Source organism: Oratosquilla oratoria, chromosome 26 (genome assembly GCF_046742065.1).
Source record: "Oratosquilla oratoria isolate Oo_2021 chromosome 26, ASM4674206v1, whole genome shotgun sequence".
In the NCBI taxonomy this organism is placed as follows: domain Eukaryota; kingdom Metazoa; phylum Arthropoda; class Malacostraca; order Stomatopoda; family Squillidae; genus Oratosquilla; species Oratosquilla oratoria.
Window position 1 is genome coordinate 55,406,406 of NC_134802.1, and position 17,746 is coordinate 55,424,151.

Consider the following 17,746-nt stretch of genomic DNA (forward strand, 5'->3'; position numbering starts at 1 on the left):
CATTGAAAAAAAAAAGTAAAGGGAAAACTTGTTTGTGCAATTCTTAAACAATACTTTTAATTTCCATACGAATTTTTTGAACTAATTTGAGGAATGGCAGCCTTACTCCAAATTTTCATGGACGACAAGTTGTATGGCACACTCCTGCGCATGATCGAATAGAGTTCCACTTCCACAGCTCCACCCACCCGTTAGGAATTCAAAACTGCTGAAGCCGTGAAACTGCTCCAGGTGAAATTAAAGAGTTTATTTTGTTTGAAGTTAGAAAATGCAGTTCAAACCTATGAACAATAACAATATTGTAAGCAGTATGGTAGGTTAGGCTAGGTTTAGTTAGGTTACATTAACTTAATAGGAGTTTGGTTAGGTTAATAGCTGATAATAGCAAATGCAGCACAATTGATACAATACTGTATTCACTTATGATCAGCTATAAATACAACCGTAACTTAAGTGGCGACATTGCATTTGCACATGCTCGGAACACTGGTCACTGCTGTACTGGCTGAAAAAATTCAGAGTATGGCTGCCTCACCTAATTGGACATTTTTTGCTATAACTCGTTAATTAAAGTCTCAAATTTAGAAATGCCATGACCCTTATTCTGCATGGAAATGTTCAAACTATCAACCCTATAAGAAAGCAACTTTGAGAAACTTATCGAATATTTGGCAATACCTATTCAATCCTTTGAGTTCTTAACATATCTACTTTCAGCATAATGCAGAAAAAAAAACACCCATTTAGTGAATAATTAACTCTACGATGGCTAAATTCCAAAATTGTACAGTAAAATTCCAGGAATACACAAGTGCAGGTATATAACATGAAACTTGCATCATCAATACCTCCTAACCTAACCATTCTATACAAAAAAAAAATCTTCAAATTTACAAATTTTCAAATGTGAAAAATGCACGAGTATTACTGGAACAAATCCTATTGTAATTATACGTGCCTGGGGAAATTTTCTGCCAAGGAAAAAATGGAACAGTATTTTTTTTTTTTTTAACAAACTGCAAACTTTAGGCTACAGTACTGTTTTCAATTCCTTCAGTTACTCTATGGAATAAGCATTTCGAAATTTCCAATCTCATTTCAAGAGTATTTCAGGGTACTATATTTTATTTATATTTCAGGATATACAATTAGCACGCACATTACGAATTTAAACACGAATACCTAAAAAAAAAAAAAAAAAAAAATCAATACATACTGAACAAAGTCCACAATTTCCTGAATATTTTACAAATTAATCAACACTCTAACGGCTCACTGTTCAAAAGACCCAATGGACTTCATTCTCGTCATCCCTATTGCTCTGGTGGCCATGAAAACTCAATACCTACCATGGACATGTAAACGTAGCTTGCAAACAATTCCATGTTGATTTGCTTATTGATAGCTGCTTCGCAGTCTTCATGGAAGTTTTGACGTATTTGGCTGGCCATGGTGAAGACTAGATAATTAGGAAATACGAATATAAACAGTGATCGTCGGCTCACACGCTGCTCTGCTTGTGCTCGTCCACACACTGGTGACCCGTAGCTTACAATGAAAGAATTCAACTGCGTCAAGGGTGGACCATCGGGCTCTCATGACCTTCGTCTCGAGTCCTCATGAAGAGTTCGAATCCTAAAACTACAGAGCACATGGAAATATATAAGATTTTTTTTATTAAAACCATTTTAAAATACTACTATATTTAAGGAAAAGAATTCCAAATAAGTGTCCTTATTGTTTCTGAACAAAATTTAACATGTATTGATTTTTATAAGAATTAAATGTTTGTTTAGTTTTACGTGATCATGATATTAACAAATAATTGTTTTCTTAAAAAAATATACACTATTTCTATACATTATCATCGTAAAATGTTACAATGCCTGGTTTACAATTTTGCTATTCTCTGAGGCACGTAATTAGAAGATAAAGATCATACCAAAATTAAATCGGAATAATTTTCCAAAATTATCTTGTGTCACCAGTCTATTTAAGATTCTGTGCTCTGTGTTAAAATTTGATGCAACATCGTTCGTTACTGCGCCATCTTCGAAACAGTCTTCTTGTTGATCGATATCTCAGGTCATAGTGTAACTAGTGTTAAGATATGTATCTATAAATGAGGTGGAATGACAGAAAAAATTTACAAGCTGGAATCTACTTCCATAGCTTAGATACTCTGGTTATTACGATTCCAACATTACATCTACGGTCTACCAACAGTTATAGTATCTACAGGGAGCTGAACATGGGCGAAGGGTCCGAGATAAGACTAACCAGGTGACGTGAAAATGTAGTCTCGTTTAAAATTGTGGGTAAATGTGTCCATTTCCGCCAATATATTTTTTTCATTTCTTTTCTAATTAAATTAATTTCATGTAAGGCATACCAGCCTGAAGGAATCACGGAAATTAAGATCAGATGTGATGGGGTAAGAGATAATGGAAATTTGCAATCGAAAGCATTTGATATGTGAAGATTACTCCTTATTTAAACCTAGATTAATCAGACCTATATTAAAATACTTTCTAGTTCTGACTGTAGAATTAGTCACTTCGTTTTCAAAATTAGTTGCCAATAATTAACATGGAGAAAAATAAGAAATTGAGGAATATGTAGATCAACAAGATCGAAGTTATTAAAAGAAAATATCGACCATGCCTAAATAAATGGATGATATACCGATAGTTTGAATTTGCGTTGCAGTTATGGCTTGGCGGGCTGGGATAGAGTCCATACACTCTACCCACCTACACGCATATACTGTACGTGCATTTATCAAGTTGGAACTGCTCATGGAATCCCATTTCTGTCGAAATTATATATATATAATCTATTTAGCTTCACTCAACTTTGGAAAAGTATGGCCTTACTACTACAAACTGTGACTAGGACCCTTGACCAAGGAATTGTGTGTAAAGTCACTCAACGGATTAAAACAAATCATTTCACCCAGGACTGTCAATTACAAGCCCACCACGTAATTCAAGAATCACAGAGTATTCCGATCCTCAGAGAGGGGTCGAGGTAAAGTATCCTAACTGCGCATTTGTAAAACAAAGCCGTTGCGTCATCTGAATTCTGTTCGAATAATTCCGTTCGTTAACTCTCACATTAAACAGAAGTGCCGTTTAATTCACGCAAGGAATATATAATACCATGGTTTACGCTTGTAATGCAATTAATTTGCCTGATTTTTATGAACCTATAAAATAATAAACGCCATTTCAATACTCTTCGCGGGGGACGGAGGGAGTGGGAGAGAGGAAAGGTGGCGAGACCACTTCGGATCCTCAATTTTCTCACATGTCGAACTAAGACAACGGCGTTGGTCTATGACTCAAAGTTAAGCGTCTCCGAGCTTACACGTGTCAGTTTGTATTTCTCATATGAATAAGTCGATTGGTGGAAGCTAGATTGGTCAGTAGGCACCATTCTTTGAGTAGATTCACCAATAGAGCGGTGAACAAAAATATAGTAACTGAGACATGGAGCTTCTAACCTTCTGTACCAAGACCAACCTTTCTCTTTCCCTTTGCCCCACCCCTTACCTAAATGTTTAATTAATTTTCTTGGCACTATTTCAGTGATGGATAGGCTAATACAATGTTCGTTCTTTTAATTAATGCTATGTGGCAACCCTTTTGTAGATGCGCAATTTGAGGCCCCTTTGAAGGGTGATTGATGTTCACCGAGGGAGGCCTCAATTCGACCTAACACCCCTCAGTGGCCCCATCTCAAAGCACGGACTCCAATCTGTTATACTGTATATACTCCTCCATCAACCCGTACTCCTAGATCATCCTTCTTGTTCATTTATATATTCCATATTATATCACATGCATATACATCAAAGCATGTATAACCCCACTCACACCTGTACGGTTCTAAATATATATTGGTGTCAGATTGACATGTATTACTATTAATATTTGAATTTTTGTTTTCAACCTCCAGGAAGTCGCATCTTTGTAACTTGTTTGCAGCTGTCATTACTGCAGTTAGGAGGGCATTTAGTAGTTATTATCAGCATTAATCTTCATATCCTCTCTGGCTTTGTTTCCGTCGCCTTTGTCAGTTTCCAGGTTTCATATTCGTGGTTTAAAGCAAGAATTATACATGATAATTTTTATTCAGGCAGCAGGACGCCACTTATGGTGCCTCTATATTCATTTAACATTTTAACAACAATAAAAGTATTTAATTATTATTATTATTAATTATTCTTTTGGACAGTTCATATCGAGTCTTGGGGGATGCATCCAGAATCTTCATAGACTTCGCAAGAAATATATCACCATCGGTAATGACAAATCTTAGTGTAATCAGGGAATGTTTCGCAATGACACTGATTTGCAACTCTTGTGCTCAAGCCGTGCAAGCGTTGGCAAGCGTCAGGAAGAAGATATACCTGCCTCACTCCGGAATTAACTGGAAAGAGGCCGAACACTCTTCCACATTTCACAGTACTCACTGTCCCAGAGTATGAGCCAGGGATCGAACCAATAGGCCTTGTAGGAACTCTACGAATCTGCAGATACCTGACCACCCAGCAATGTATTAAGTTCAGTCAAATGTCTTCCTTGGACAAACACAGGCTGTAAGCGACCTATACTACTTGGCTTGTCAAACACCGCAGAAGTTGCCAGTTCAAGGCGAGATGTCTACGTAGGTTCTATTATCGGCACTATTAGCCTATACATTATTAGGGCATGCTGGTGTCAAATGAGAATATTCACGTTTTGTGAACGATATCAAATAAATTGCAATATCAGAAGTGTAGACGAGGCTAGCCTGCAGCAACAACACCTGAGCATAATACACTGAGCTCCACACACACTGTTTTTTCTGTTCTGTAAAATTTGGGAAAAAATATTCCCACGGGCTTTATGTGTGAGCCCGTTTGGAGGGTGATTTGACTTACGAGTGTGTGTGGCCCCAACCACACACACTCGTACATTCACAAGATGTGCATACGTATATTCCACACACACACACACACACTATATATATATATATATATATATATATATATATATATATATATATATATATAATCAGTCCTGAGTCCACTACTGAACAAAGGCCTCTTTCATAGCATTCCATGAAATAGCTCACCAGAAACCGGTTGAAGAGGGTAAGATTACTTTCAAAATTCCTTCATATATATATATATATATATATATATATATATATATGTGTGTGTGTGTGTGTGTGTAGGCTTCACTTATCACATTTTCAATGAGAAGAATGAGATGTATTGAGAAAACAGTGCATGAAAAAGATTGGTAAGTCTGTAGAAAACATTAATGCTACCCAGATGTAGCCAGTAACCTCTTTCAATATGGCAAATTATTAGAATAATGAAATGATGGATTATGAGAACGTTCAGTACAAGTAAATCTGTGTGTCCTCTCTTTGTTTACGAACGTACGCATATGGTTATTCGTTTTGAGAAAAACCGTTATATGGCGCTTTGCTACCACGAAACAGTTTTTTTTTTATGTGCTCTAGGACAGCCGTAAGTGTCGTTCATGAGTATCCGAAGGTTAATAATTCAGTAGCAGTTGTGATCATGAGGTAAAATGAAACCATACCTGCCAGTCCATGAAATTGTTATTATCATTATTAGTATTACTATCATTATTATCATTACTGTTGTTGTTCATGGGGAGTTTGATTTATATTCCATTCTCAGTTTTAGGACTCTTGAGTATTTATAAACAGAGATCTAGATTAGTCGCATTTGCTTTTCTGTTTTGATAGTAGGGGCACCACTACTACTACTACTACAACTACTACTACTACCACCCACCAACTGCAACATCGTTATTACCAGTGTCAACATTGTCCATTCGAACCCCCTCTTCTGAACGGAGCCTCTTTTCTCTGATTTTTCAACATGTCAATTTACTCGTGCAATTTCCTTGTTTGTTTTTGTCTTTTGTGCTGATTATTGTTGTCCTTGGTGCGAATGCGGGTATAATAAGCTGAGCACACAGGGTCAGTGGTCGGTGCCCAATCAGCGGGAAGAGAATGACGATTGTTGTGGCGACAGTAATTTGGGGAATTGCGTCTTATTGACACTGCAGAGCAGATGGATTTTTCTTTTGTAACTTTGCTGCTTCTGTCCAAATTACCTACTTTCAGTTTATATATATATATATATATATATATATATATATATATATATATATATATATATATACACACGCTAAAGACCCGCTGTTGATTGAATTAAGAAAAGAAAGGAAATAACTATTTCCATATATTTCGATCACTGGCTGTGATCCTCTTCAGTATTCTGCTGAAGAGGATCCCAGTCAGTGATCGAAATATATGGAAATCGTTATTCCCTTTCTTTTCTTAATCCAATCAACAGTAGGTCTTTAGTGTATTTATACAAATGTGTTACGACATTAATTGGCAATTATATATATATATATATATATATATATATATATATATATATATATATATATATATATATATATCCGGGAGGCTTGGTTATCTGACTACAAGAGTAATGTCGATAGAAATTGAAATCTCTGCAGGGTCACACACATCGAAGTGGTTTTGTAAGAATAAGACAAAGGCTCGCACACACAAAGGGCTCACTGCATGTTGGCACGTTCCTGATGGCGAACAGGAAATTCTTCATAAATATATGGGGTACCGCCATAATGACGTGGAACATTGGGCACCCTACAGATTTACACAACTCCACTGAATATACTAGTGGCGCCAATTAATATCTCACCAGAAATCAGTTGGCATGGAGGTGAGATTACTGACGCAATATCTTCATAGCAAGTATGACTTGCACAGCCAAAACAAAAACAGGTGTTCCTGTTGGATCATCGTTTCGTAAAGGTTCAACCGTACTGCCTTGTGTGTTTTAGACAGTGTGCCACCAAATATGACTAAGCACTCTCCAAACATATCTAAGTTTTGTACATTAAATAGCATGAAGAAAACTGTGATCTTCGCATATAACATGAAGACCCTTTCAGAAGACCACAGGCTGGACATCTTAATGGAAGATCTGGAGAACATCAAGTGGGACATCGTAGGATCGAGTGAAGTCCGAAGGACGAAAACTTGATACAGCTGCAAGATGGTCACCACCCGTTCTGCTTAAAGGTAATGGAAGGTAAAGATCTAGTGGAACAGGATTCTTGAAAATACCGAAAGGTTGCTGGTAACGTAGTCAAGTTCAGTAGTATGTCAGATAGGGTAACTTGGAGTGTAGTAGGGCTGTGTAAAAGGCACACTAAAAATAATTAAGTTTTATGCACCAACTATATATATATATATATATATATATATATATATATATATATATATATATATATATGTATATATATATATATATAATAAAAAAAATTACTCGTAAACAAATACCCCCAACGTTATAAATGACCTAATCAAAAAGACTAAGCAGATTAAAAGCAGGAGAGACAAGCTTATTAATAAAAGGCAGATTTTAGAGAAAAGAAAGGAACATGAATGAAATAAAGGAAAATATTCGGAAAGGTAAAAGTAGTATTACAGAGGCTGAGCGCAGACTGACTTTTAGGAGGCAGCACATGATTGTACATACTTGCCAAGTCTTACGTCTTTTGCGCAAGTCTTACGTAATTTCTATAAATTTCAAGTCTTACGACGTAAATTGGAAATCTTACCATTTTTCTCCGCATGCGATGTGGTTTTTAATGTGCTTGTTTTAAACAAATTGAAAAACAGTACTGTTTACAAAAACCTTTGTAAACAGTACTGTTTTTCATTATGTGGTGTTCATACTGTTCCATGTGTTTACATTGTGTTTTCATTCTGCATTTGTTTTGAAACAAAAATATTGAATGACAAAAAATATGGTTTTCTTATGGTTTAATCACAGTTTCAAAGACAACCTTACTTATGGTCTCTAACGCAAAATCTTACAAGACACAACAGTAGTTTGACAGGTATGAATTATATCGTTGAAATATAGAAACGAAGAGATCATCAAATGCAGAGACAGGATGGTAAAAAGAGGAGAATTTTACTAAATTCATCTGTAGACACTAGTAGTGTACCAGAATTTACAAAGGAAGAAGTAGCGTTTGTTGTTAAAGAAAATATGAAACGAGGAAAACACCTGGTGAAGGTAGCATATTGATAGATCTTCTGAAAGACGCATGGAAATTAGCTCATTTTAAGTTCGCTCAGCGTTTACGCCAAGAATGCGTTCCTGAATCACAGTGCAACGCTATAGCGATTTTACTTCATGAAAGAAGAAACCAAAAAGACTTTAGTATCTACTGACTGATTAGTTTATTATGGAGTATTTTCCAAGATCCTAACAAATAGACTAAGTAAATTTTTAGATGGAAGCAAACCAAACGAATGGGCAGGCTCTAGGAGCGGATACTCGAATTAGACCATTTTCGGACGATGAATTAACTAATCGAGAAAACGACACACTGCAATATACCTCCTTGTTTAGCTTTTGTAGATTACGAGAAATCCTTTGACACGGTAGAATAAATAGCAATAATAAACTCGCTACGCAAGCAGTGTACAAACGAACACATCGTAAGGGTTCTAGAAAATATTTATGCGAAGGTACCGTTGTAATTCGACTACAGAAAGACATAAAATATCAAGATCAAGAAAGGAGTACGACAAGGCGATACAATTTCATCCAAACTATTTACAGCTTGCTTGAAAGAGATATTCAGAAGGTTGAGTTGGGAAGAGAAAAGTTACAAGATTAATGGCGAATATTTCAATTACCAAGATTTGCGATTATCTAGGAGGTGCTAAGATGGGAGGGAGGGTGGAGGGGTGTGGAGTGTTTTCGGGGATGGAATGGGTGGGAATGATTTTATGCCTTGTCCTTTTTGGCTACCTCCCTGGTAAGGGGGAAAAAGCCTTGGTATATATAATATAATAATATAATAAGATTTGCGATTACAAATTTTATTTCAGAAAGAGCAGCAGACTTGCAATATAAACTGAGTTATCACAACAAGGAAAGTCTCAAAGGTAGGTTTAAAGATGAATCAGAGTAAAACGAAAAAAATGTTCGACAATAAAGTTCAAAAAAATTATAATCGATGGTGAGTGTCTTGAAGAAGTTGAAGAGTATAATTATTTAGGCCAGATGGTAGAGGTTACCAAAGATCATGATAATTAAATAAAAAAGCGTAGTAAATTGATTGGAAAATTATGAGAGGTTATCTACCTCGGTGTTACAAACACAAAATTTAGTCAATGTATAATTGCCAGCAATAATCAATGAATGTGAAACTTGGAAGCTGGCGAAGGTGGAGACAAAGCTAAGACACGCACAAATAAGAATGGAGAAGTCAATGATGGTAATCACGCTGAGAGACCGAAAGAGAGCAGGTTGGGTGAGAGAGACTGGAGTGAGAGAGAGAGAGGTGTAGAGATGAGACCTAAGTTCGTAAGCGTGATGTGGCAAAAATTGGCGCAGTCGTGCAAATCAAATGGTACGAGAGAGACCTTTCTCCAGCAGTGGACTCAAAATGGTTGATCGAGTCACTAACTTTTCTTCGTAGAACATGATTTTGTCGCTTTGAAGGGCCCTAAAAATGCCAAAAACAGTGTAACACATGTTTACTACTAAAGATGGAGTACTGCTTTCGGTTATGCAGAATACAATGGATCACCATCCTTGAAATCATCCAGAAAACTTTCAAAAGTAGGATGCAGGGCGTACAACACCTTTCATTACAGGAAAAACCTGAATCATCTGAGCTTATAATATTCAGAAAGAAAATGGGAACGGGGAATCGTCTTGTACTGCACTGGAAGTTGAAAAACATAGCCAGCCGAGAACAGACGCCGACAAAAGCTACAAATAACGGATGCACTACTTTCAACAATCCGACTCGACTGCATGTCACAAGAACCAAACGAATGCATCTGTGGACCGCTTCAAACAACATGTAAACAAGTGGTCATGTGCATTGCCAAAACTTCTATACCAAGAGACCCAAAATTTGAATAACATCCTTCTGAGCGTAGCAGGAAACTCTTTAGACTAGCGAAACCATTACCTCAAGTAAGCCAATAGTTGGCCAAATACACTATAGTAATCAAAATAAGCAAGGTAACGGTACATGCTGCACATTACTCTCGCCGTTGTAGAAAGAAAATTTTTACTATTCCTGAAACACAACTGAAACGAAGACCCAATGAAATTGTACCGTAAGTAAAAAGAACTACGGAACTTCGGGCCTAACGCATTCACTGCGGTTTTCTAAACGTCCAACAAAATAAAAATATATTTATATAAAAATTATTTGTATCTACCGTCCGGCTTAGCCTGCCAAAGATAATTCAGAGCTCTTGGGAAGTATATAAGGTTGACATATTTTTGATACGCAGGCAAATCTACTGGAATTAAACAAGTGTGTTGAAAAAATAATAATATATTTACAATGCTACTATAGCGTGAGGTCTACCTCCCGTTAGTTCTATAGCGTGAGGTCTACAGCGATAAACACACATTTTGTACATATCCTAGGAATGACTTAGATAGATAATTGGATTTCTAATAACATTCCTATTAAAGGAGGAAATATAAAAATAAACATGTTATCATATATTTCCATACATTTATTCTAGCGATACACACTTCGTACATCTTCTAAGAATGACACAAATAGGAGGTCAGGTCAGGTCACGTGGACAGGTCACGTTTTTTATGTATTTGGACAGGACATGTTTGATGGACAGGTGAGTGAAGCGTCCCGGAGGAACGCAGGCCACGCGGTAGAACTCAGGCTGCATCTGGGTTGGCGACATACGGCGGTAGACCTCACGCTATAGTGACACCATAATTACAATGGATGATGTAATTCTCAGCAGTTACAGATGAGATGTGGCACCATTGTACCTTTTGTATACGTAAATAGTGAGGACATGCCTTGAGGCCTATGCATCGCGTATTTGGAAACTGCTGTCTTCAGCAAGTAAACCTGTATGCACTGGTTTGGGAACGAAGAAGGCGTTGGTGGCTAAGGTCGATTTGTTTGGGATAAGGGCGGGGTTACTGAATTCGGTATGTAGTGACACCAATCTTATCAGAATTACTGATGGAGAATGTGCAGTCCCTTATGAAAGATCCTCATCCCACTTCCACAACTACCAAGTCTTATTACACGTGGGAGTTACATTTGGCAACATCGCATCAGGCGTATAGACTGCGGTCAGATGGTGCATAGCTGCCTCCAGACCCTCGATACGTTGCTTTGAATCATGCGTGGCTTGGTGTATGTACAAACTGTTGAGGTGAATACAAAAGTCACACGGTTGGTTATCTTACAGCCAAAGGTGCAAGTTTAAAAATATCAAAGACGAATGAGAGTGTAGGCGAGGAAGGGTAAACGAAGATGGGTTGAATAGTTTATTGCACTAACATTGCGACAAGTATTTTTTCCAAGTCTACAATGCACATGTCTATGGCGAGATTCAAGTCTCAAATCACGACTGCTACAAATTACAGGAACTCTGGATAACACGAGTTCTCATTCTTTTAAATCCTTCAGCACAAGTTCCTGCCATGATTTAAATCTATCTGCATTCAGCCAAATAAAATTTGCAAACTACGTCAAATTAACGAAAGGGTTGACTGAAATAGTTTTAGCCCCTTCGCTGACGACCTTCTGTTATCTTCCGACTCACAAAGTGAACTGATGAGGGTTTGAGGCTTTGAGCAGCGACATAGTGACGGGTGGTGGCGGATATACAGTACATGCCTCGCTCCTTCGTAATCTTTTTCCTGAAAGGTGAAAGTTGTATTTAGGAGACAAGTGCTGTCACTTCTTTGAACTGAATTCCTGGTCTGTTATTGGTTTGTACGATCACCATACCCACCGTGTTTTGAACTCGAGATAAACAGTCTCCAGTGAGACCACTCCATTCAACAGACCTTGAAAGCACGCTGGAGTTTCGCGGGCGTGTGCTCAGGTTTTTGTGGGTACAAGAATTGAACAAGGAGGTTGGCTTTGGAGTCGGCCTTGTTCTGAAGCAACGAGCGAGGCAAGTTACTCCATAAATGTAATGTATATTCCATATAAGGGAAGATCAGCCACTTGTATAGGGGAGCAGCTGGGATGGAAGAATCACCTAAGGCATGCTATCATCTAAATGGTTTAAAAAGTGGCAGGGCGTTCATATGGCGGTTGGTAGTGGTTCCTTTTGTTGAATTAAATCGTCTCGCGAAGAGAGTCTCTACAGTGACATACAGGATTGATTGAATTATTGACCCAGTGCATACGTAATTGGGGTCCAGGAATACTTTGCGCTGAGTAAAAAGTCTGGCTTTATCCAGACTCTAATTTGACATTCTTCATATACACACGCGCTCATATAGCAAAATCATAGTATATCTCAGCCGAAAATCAACGCGGAGGTATACAGTACTACTGTAGGTCTATTATTAGAAAGAGGCTAGTAACCTCAGCATCTCGGGCTCTTGTTTTTGTCTGTAGCTCGTTCCTCAAAAGGCCGTTGTATAGTTTGGTATTTTATGACAAACAGACTCCACAGGAGGCTCCAAGCTGTCTCACTTGCCTGTCCTCTTCCACTCCCTCCACTGCAGAAATCGGAGAAAGACAAAATCCTTTCGTTTGGTGAGGGAAACTCAGTCACAAAGCTCAATTCCCCACAGAGATGTGTGTACGCGTTTACTAACCACGAAAATGGTCAGCTGTAAGCATAACTTTTAACCCATGGATGGGAGGCGGTTCCTCTTGAGTGAATAAAATATGCTGGCGTCAGCACTATACGTAGCAAAGGGTTAACAATAAATTTCAAGTCCATAGTTACTCTTGTATGGACGAAATTTTCCAAGTACGCTTGGTAGTGGTCCCCCTGCATTAGTGTTGCAAAGTTTTCTGCAGCAGCTGCATTGGTACACTCAGAGGTGCCGCACAACTAAAACAATATATTTCCAGTGGGTCCCTTCCCCGCCTACTTCGAATCCCTTCCCGTTACATTTCGGGTGACGTCATGTTTTTCTTGCGATGTTTTGATGATATGGTTGTCCATACTATGACATGGTTATTTCTGATGATAGGTTTAAAAATGTTAGGCTGGGTCAAGTTAGGTTAGATCAGAAGTGTGATAATTCTTAAGCCGGATCCAAAGTCGGGAAAGGGATCGTTCGATAAGATTTCTATTCTTGTGTACGCGCACCAGTTTGAATTGCTGACCTTAACGGTTTTGTCTAGCTCGCCCAGCATTCAGGAAAAGATGAAAACAGATTGCTAAGTATATATATATATATATATATATATATATATATATATATATATATATATATATATATATATATATATATATATATATATATATATATCATATTCAAGGGTTCGAAATAAACGATATTTAATTTTAGGGGGACTATTAGTTTTCATAGACAATGGATTTCAGCCCGATATTACTTACACACACACACACACGTGCAATGATCAGGTTTAAACAAACAACAAAAAGTTGTGCGTAAGAGGGAAGAGCAAACTTGAGGTGATACGAGTATGCAAAGTGAATGACAAGTAGCACTTGTCCAAATAATGCAGGAAGCAAATTTAGATAGGCGAAGACGAAGATGTGGGGAGGGGAATGTGAGAGATGAACAAGACAAGAAAAACAATGGAGAGAGGTAGCGTGCCTGTGCATGGCCGTACTTGTAGAGCATGAAGTTAAGAAGGCAAGGAAGAGGGAGGTGAGGTGGACAGAAAGAATGAAGAAGCAAATTAGAAGTTATAGAATGCAAGGATGTGAGATCTTGATATTTTATTTTATTTGCTTATTTATTTATATATTTCTTTGTTAATCTATTTATACATTCATCTATTTATATATCTGTTTATTTTATGTCTATTAGATGGTGCAATCTAGAATGATGTCATCGAATGTAGAGCAACACTAAAGGGATCGGGTTGTTGTCAAGCCCTGCGGGGTATTTTCTCAACTCTGGCTCTAGCGAGAAAAAAATCACTCAAGCGTGCCACGATGCTGAAAGAGACGCTGCAGACGAAGAATGTTATTATTGTCAAACGCCAGATTTTAATCAATCGAAAGGAACTCACTCCCAAAAATAAACAAATAAATAAAAATAGCAAATACACAATAAATAAACAAAAAGTCTAATTTAATCGTGGGACGTGCACACTTGTAGACTAGACCACACCCGCCAACATGCGCACCTGCGGGGCGACCCCTCCCCCTCTCCCTCCTACCTCGCTACAGTTGTGACCTCAAGGACACTTTTTGTGTCGTTGTACAGCCTGGTTCAAAGGTCCGTCAACAAACGCATGCTCGTAGGTGGTGCCTCAAATCGTTGAATTTTTACTACACTGTAAATATGTCTGATGACTTGTACCAAATTAAAACTTCGCAATAAAAGAACAAATCAATAAACAAATAGACATTGAATAAAGATAAATTAATTTGTAAATGAATAAATAGATAAAAAGAATTTTAGTATAATTTGCAACAACCCATCTACTGTAGATACTACAGGGAGAGTGTTGGGGGGAAAATTGTGAAAATTGTCTCGTGGGAGACGACAGCCTTACACGGAATGCGCTGCCTCCTGGGACTCGCTCGTCCAAACAGATTTGTTTGAAGGTTCCCGAGGGTACCTGCGAGGTGACTAAGCATTTTTCCTGAGGTCATTTCTCCAATTCAGGTCAAGCCCCGTGTTTGTGTACGTCCTACCTTACCCCTTGTAAGAGGGAAAACACGTTGGTATGTATTGTTATTATAATTACTATCATTATTGTTATTATCACTATTATTACTATCAGCACTATTACTACCATATTATTATTACTATTGGCAACCTTATAAGCCTATAGCGTATATATATATATTATATATATATATATATAATATATATATATACATATATATATACATAATTATTGCCTAAGACAGAGTGACGGTGTTAAGAAAGTATATGATCGAAGGAACCTGATAGTAAATGTGGGTAAAAGCAAAGTGATTAAGTGTACAAGGGGAGAAAGTAACAGTGTGTTGAAAGTAAAATCTAAATGAGACAATTTAGAGGAAGTTTTAAGGTCTCGCATGTAGTAGGGAATGGAGGAGCAGGGGTGGAGGTAATCTTTAGAGTGAGGGAAGCAAGTAAATGCCTTGGAAGAATGAACAGTGTTACGAGAAATTGGCATCTCAGAATGGATGCAAAGAGAAGATTATAAAGGTGCAACTGTTCCTACGACATTGTATGGGGAGAAGACTTGGGATTTAAGGGAGGCAGAGATGAGGAATCTAAATGTGTTTGATATGAAATGTCTGAGACATACGGTGGGGTACGAGGATGGATAAGGTGGGGGAATGAAGAGGTGAGGAGGAGAGCTGGGGTGGAAAAAGACTTGCATATAGAGATGAAATATTATTGGGATTGTTTGGGGGCATGGAAAGCATGAGTGGGGGAATATAAACAAAAAAGAGTATGGAATAGCAGAGGCAAATGGAGTGAACTTTAGGGGAAGATTGAGATGGATGGATGGGTTGAAAGGGGCTTTGAGGAAGAGAGGAATGTCTGTCGAGCATGGTAGGGAAAGGGCAAATTATAGATGTAAATGGGGAATGCTTCTGAATGGACGAGGAGGGAAGGTCGCCGTTGTGGATGTGCTGTGCCTTGCTGCATTGCTTATGACCTGGACAGTGGACGGGAGATAGGATTACCTTTCATCCACGAGCAGCTAAGATGGATGTTAGTGGGGTGAGTGTAGGTGGCGCAAACCTTGGCTGGTTACCTCCCAATGGAAAAAGTTTTTGGTGTGTATAGACAGGTAGATTATCATTATCGTCATTGTTGTTTATGTTATTGTTGGTAGTAGTGGAAGATAGTATTAACACAGCCTAATCTTATGGTCGAGTGATGTTTGGACTATATCGTTATGTAGTAATCCTGCCTTAGGTGGATTTTTTTTTTATTTTTTATTCCCAGTTCTTTGTGTATGACTTGACGTTACTCTAGTGACGTCCCTTCTACCGAATAAAATCGTTTGGCGCCAGCCAGAACACAATGCTGATATTAATCTATTAATCAATCTTATCTATCTATTCTATTGTTGACAAGTTAATCGACTGTCTTCATCTCATCACTACTGTGTCCACTAGCTCAGAGGTTCCCAAACTTGACCACACCAAGGACCTCCAACCAACCAAAAGTTATCAACACCATACCGGGATACACAGTATTACCCAGTACAACGTAGTACATTTAATATTTACTTATTGCTGCGCATCGCATAAATAAAAAAAATATGTTCAATAGTTTTTATTTTTTTTAATTCAATACAAAGTACAAACTGCCATAATAGATCATTACAGTATGTTCTCTCACCACCGAAACCAAAATAAACCAAGTACCTTCATATAAAAAAAGTGTGTAACTAAACACAAATCAGTCTGTCAGGCATATCCTGTCTAATGGTATGGATGGGATTGATGGCTCTTGCACAATTGATCAATGTGGGGCCTGTTGTTATTGATTGCCAAACGCATATCGTTGTCCACCTGTAGGCGTGCTCTGTGCTTGGTTTTGAGTACTTTCAATGTAGAAAATCCTGATTCACACAAGTAGGTTGTGTCAAAGGGTAAAAGGCATTTTAGAGCTTTCTCAGCCAGGGGAGGATGTTCAGTTCTTGAGTAGATCCAAAACTCTGACAGTGGAAGGACAGAGACCTTCATTCTCATACTCCCATCGTTTGATGATAGAGAAGCAGTAATATATATTTTATTGTAGGCTATATATAATTTTTTCATCAGTAAAAAAAAATACTTTCCTTCATTGTGTTGCGGACCCCCTCGGGCTTTCTCTCCCAGGGTTCCGCAGATGTTTGGGAACCTCTGCTCTAATAATTTTATTTCCAAAGGAAAAAATCTGCAAATCACACATATTTATATTATGAGATTTAAAGTTAAAACGTCACTCCAAGAAACGTTCATGTGGTGGAAAAAATCCATTTCATTATGATCATTACAAATTATATCAACATGATCACGACAAGGATCGGCATTAGATATGCTTGAATTTTATTAACATTTAGTGCCTTTGAGGGGCGCAATTGGGTGTTGCCTAGTTGGAAGTGGTCCCCGAGAGTTTCTGTCTATATTACCATGAAAGAATGTGAAGTAAACTTCAGGTATGAAGTACACCTCAGTGAGGTGGAATTAGACGCCGCTTAGCACTCCAGCTCGACGATAGTTGCAGAGGATTCCCAAAATACCTGTCTTGAAGTGAGGGCCTCTCTATATCCCAAGAACCTCTTCACCTTTACAAGGATGTAGCCAGCCACGGCACTCACTCACTCCTACTCCTACCCACTGTTCCCCTCTCATATATGCTCCTCGTGGATGAAGGGCCATCACTGTCTCCTGGTCAGAGGCGATGCAGCAAGACACAGCACACCCACAGTAGGACCCAGCAGCTTCATTTCCACGGCTACCCTCGTTCCTCGTCCTCTCATGCAGAAAATAGAAAGACGGGGAGAAATCCCTTCAGGCTACGTTAAAACATCATCCACGCACAACTATTCTCTACTCGCACCTATCCCCTGCCCTCTCCCTTCCCTACTCAACAGACATTCCCCTCCTGCTCAACACTCCTTTCACCCCATCTATCCATCTCATTTTGGTCGTCCCCTCATGTTTACTCCACCCACCTCTGGTTTCAACACTTTTATTATTATTA

The 17,746-nt window shown here is 38.2% G+C and overlaps 1 protein-coding gene across 2 annotated transcripts in view; it reads right to left on the minus strand.

Moving 5' to 3' along the window:
- The window catches only part of LOC143039610 (ferritin-like), a 52,790-nt gene that overhangs the window by 12,582 nt on the left and 22,462 nt on the right, over positions 1-17,746 (minus strand). The window contains exon 1 of one of the 2 annotated variants that reach the window (XM_076209868.1): positions 1,350-1,636. The exons of the other annotated variant lie outside the window; for it this stretch is intronic. Coding sequence (XP_076065983.1) covers positions 1,350-1,451 — 102 coding nt within the window. The 5' untranslated portion in view covers positions 1,452-1,636. Of the gene's footprint in view, positions 1-1,349; positions 1,637-17,746 lie in introns of those variants that run through there. 2 annotated transcript variants of the gene reach the window in all.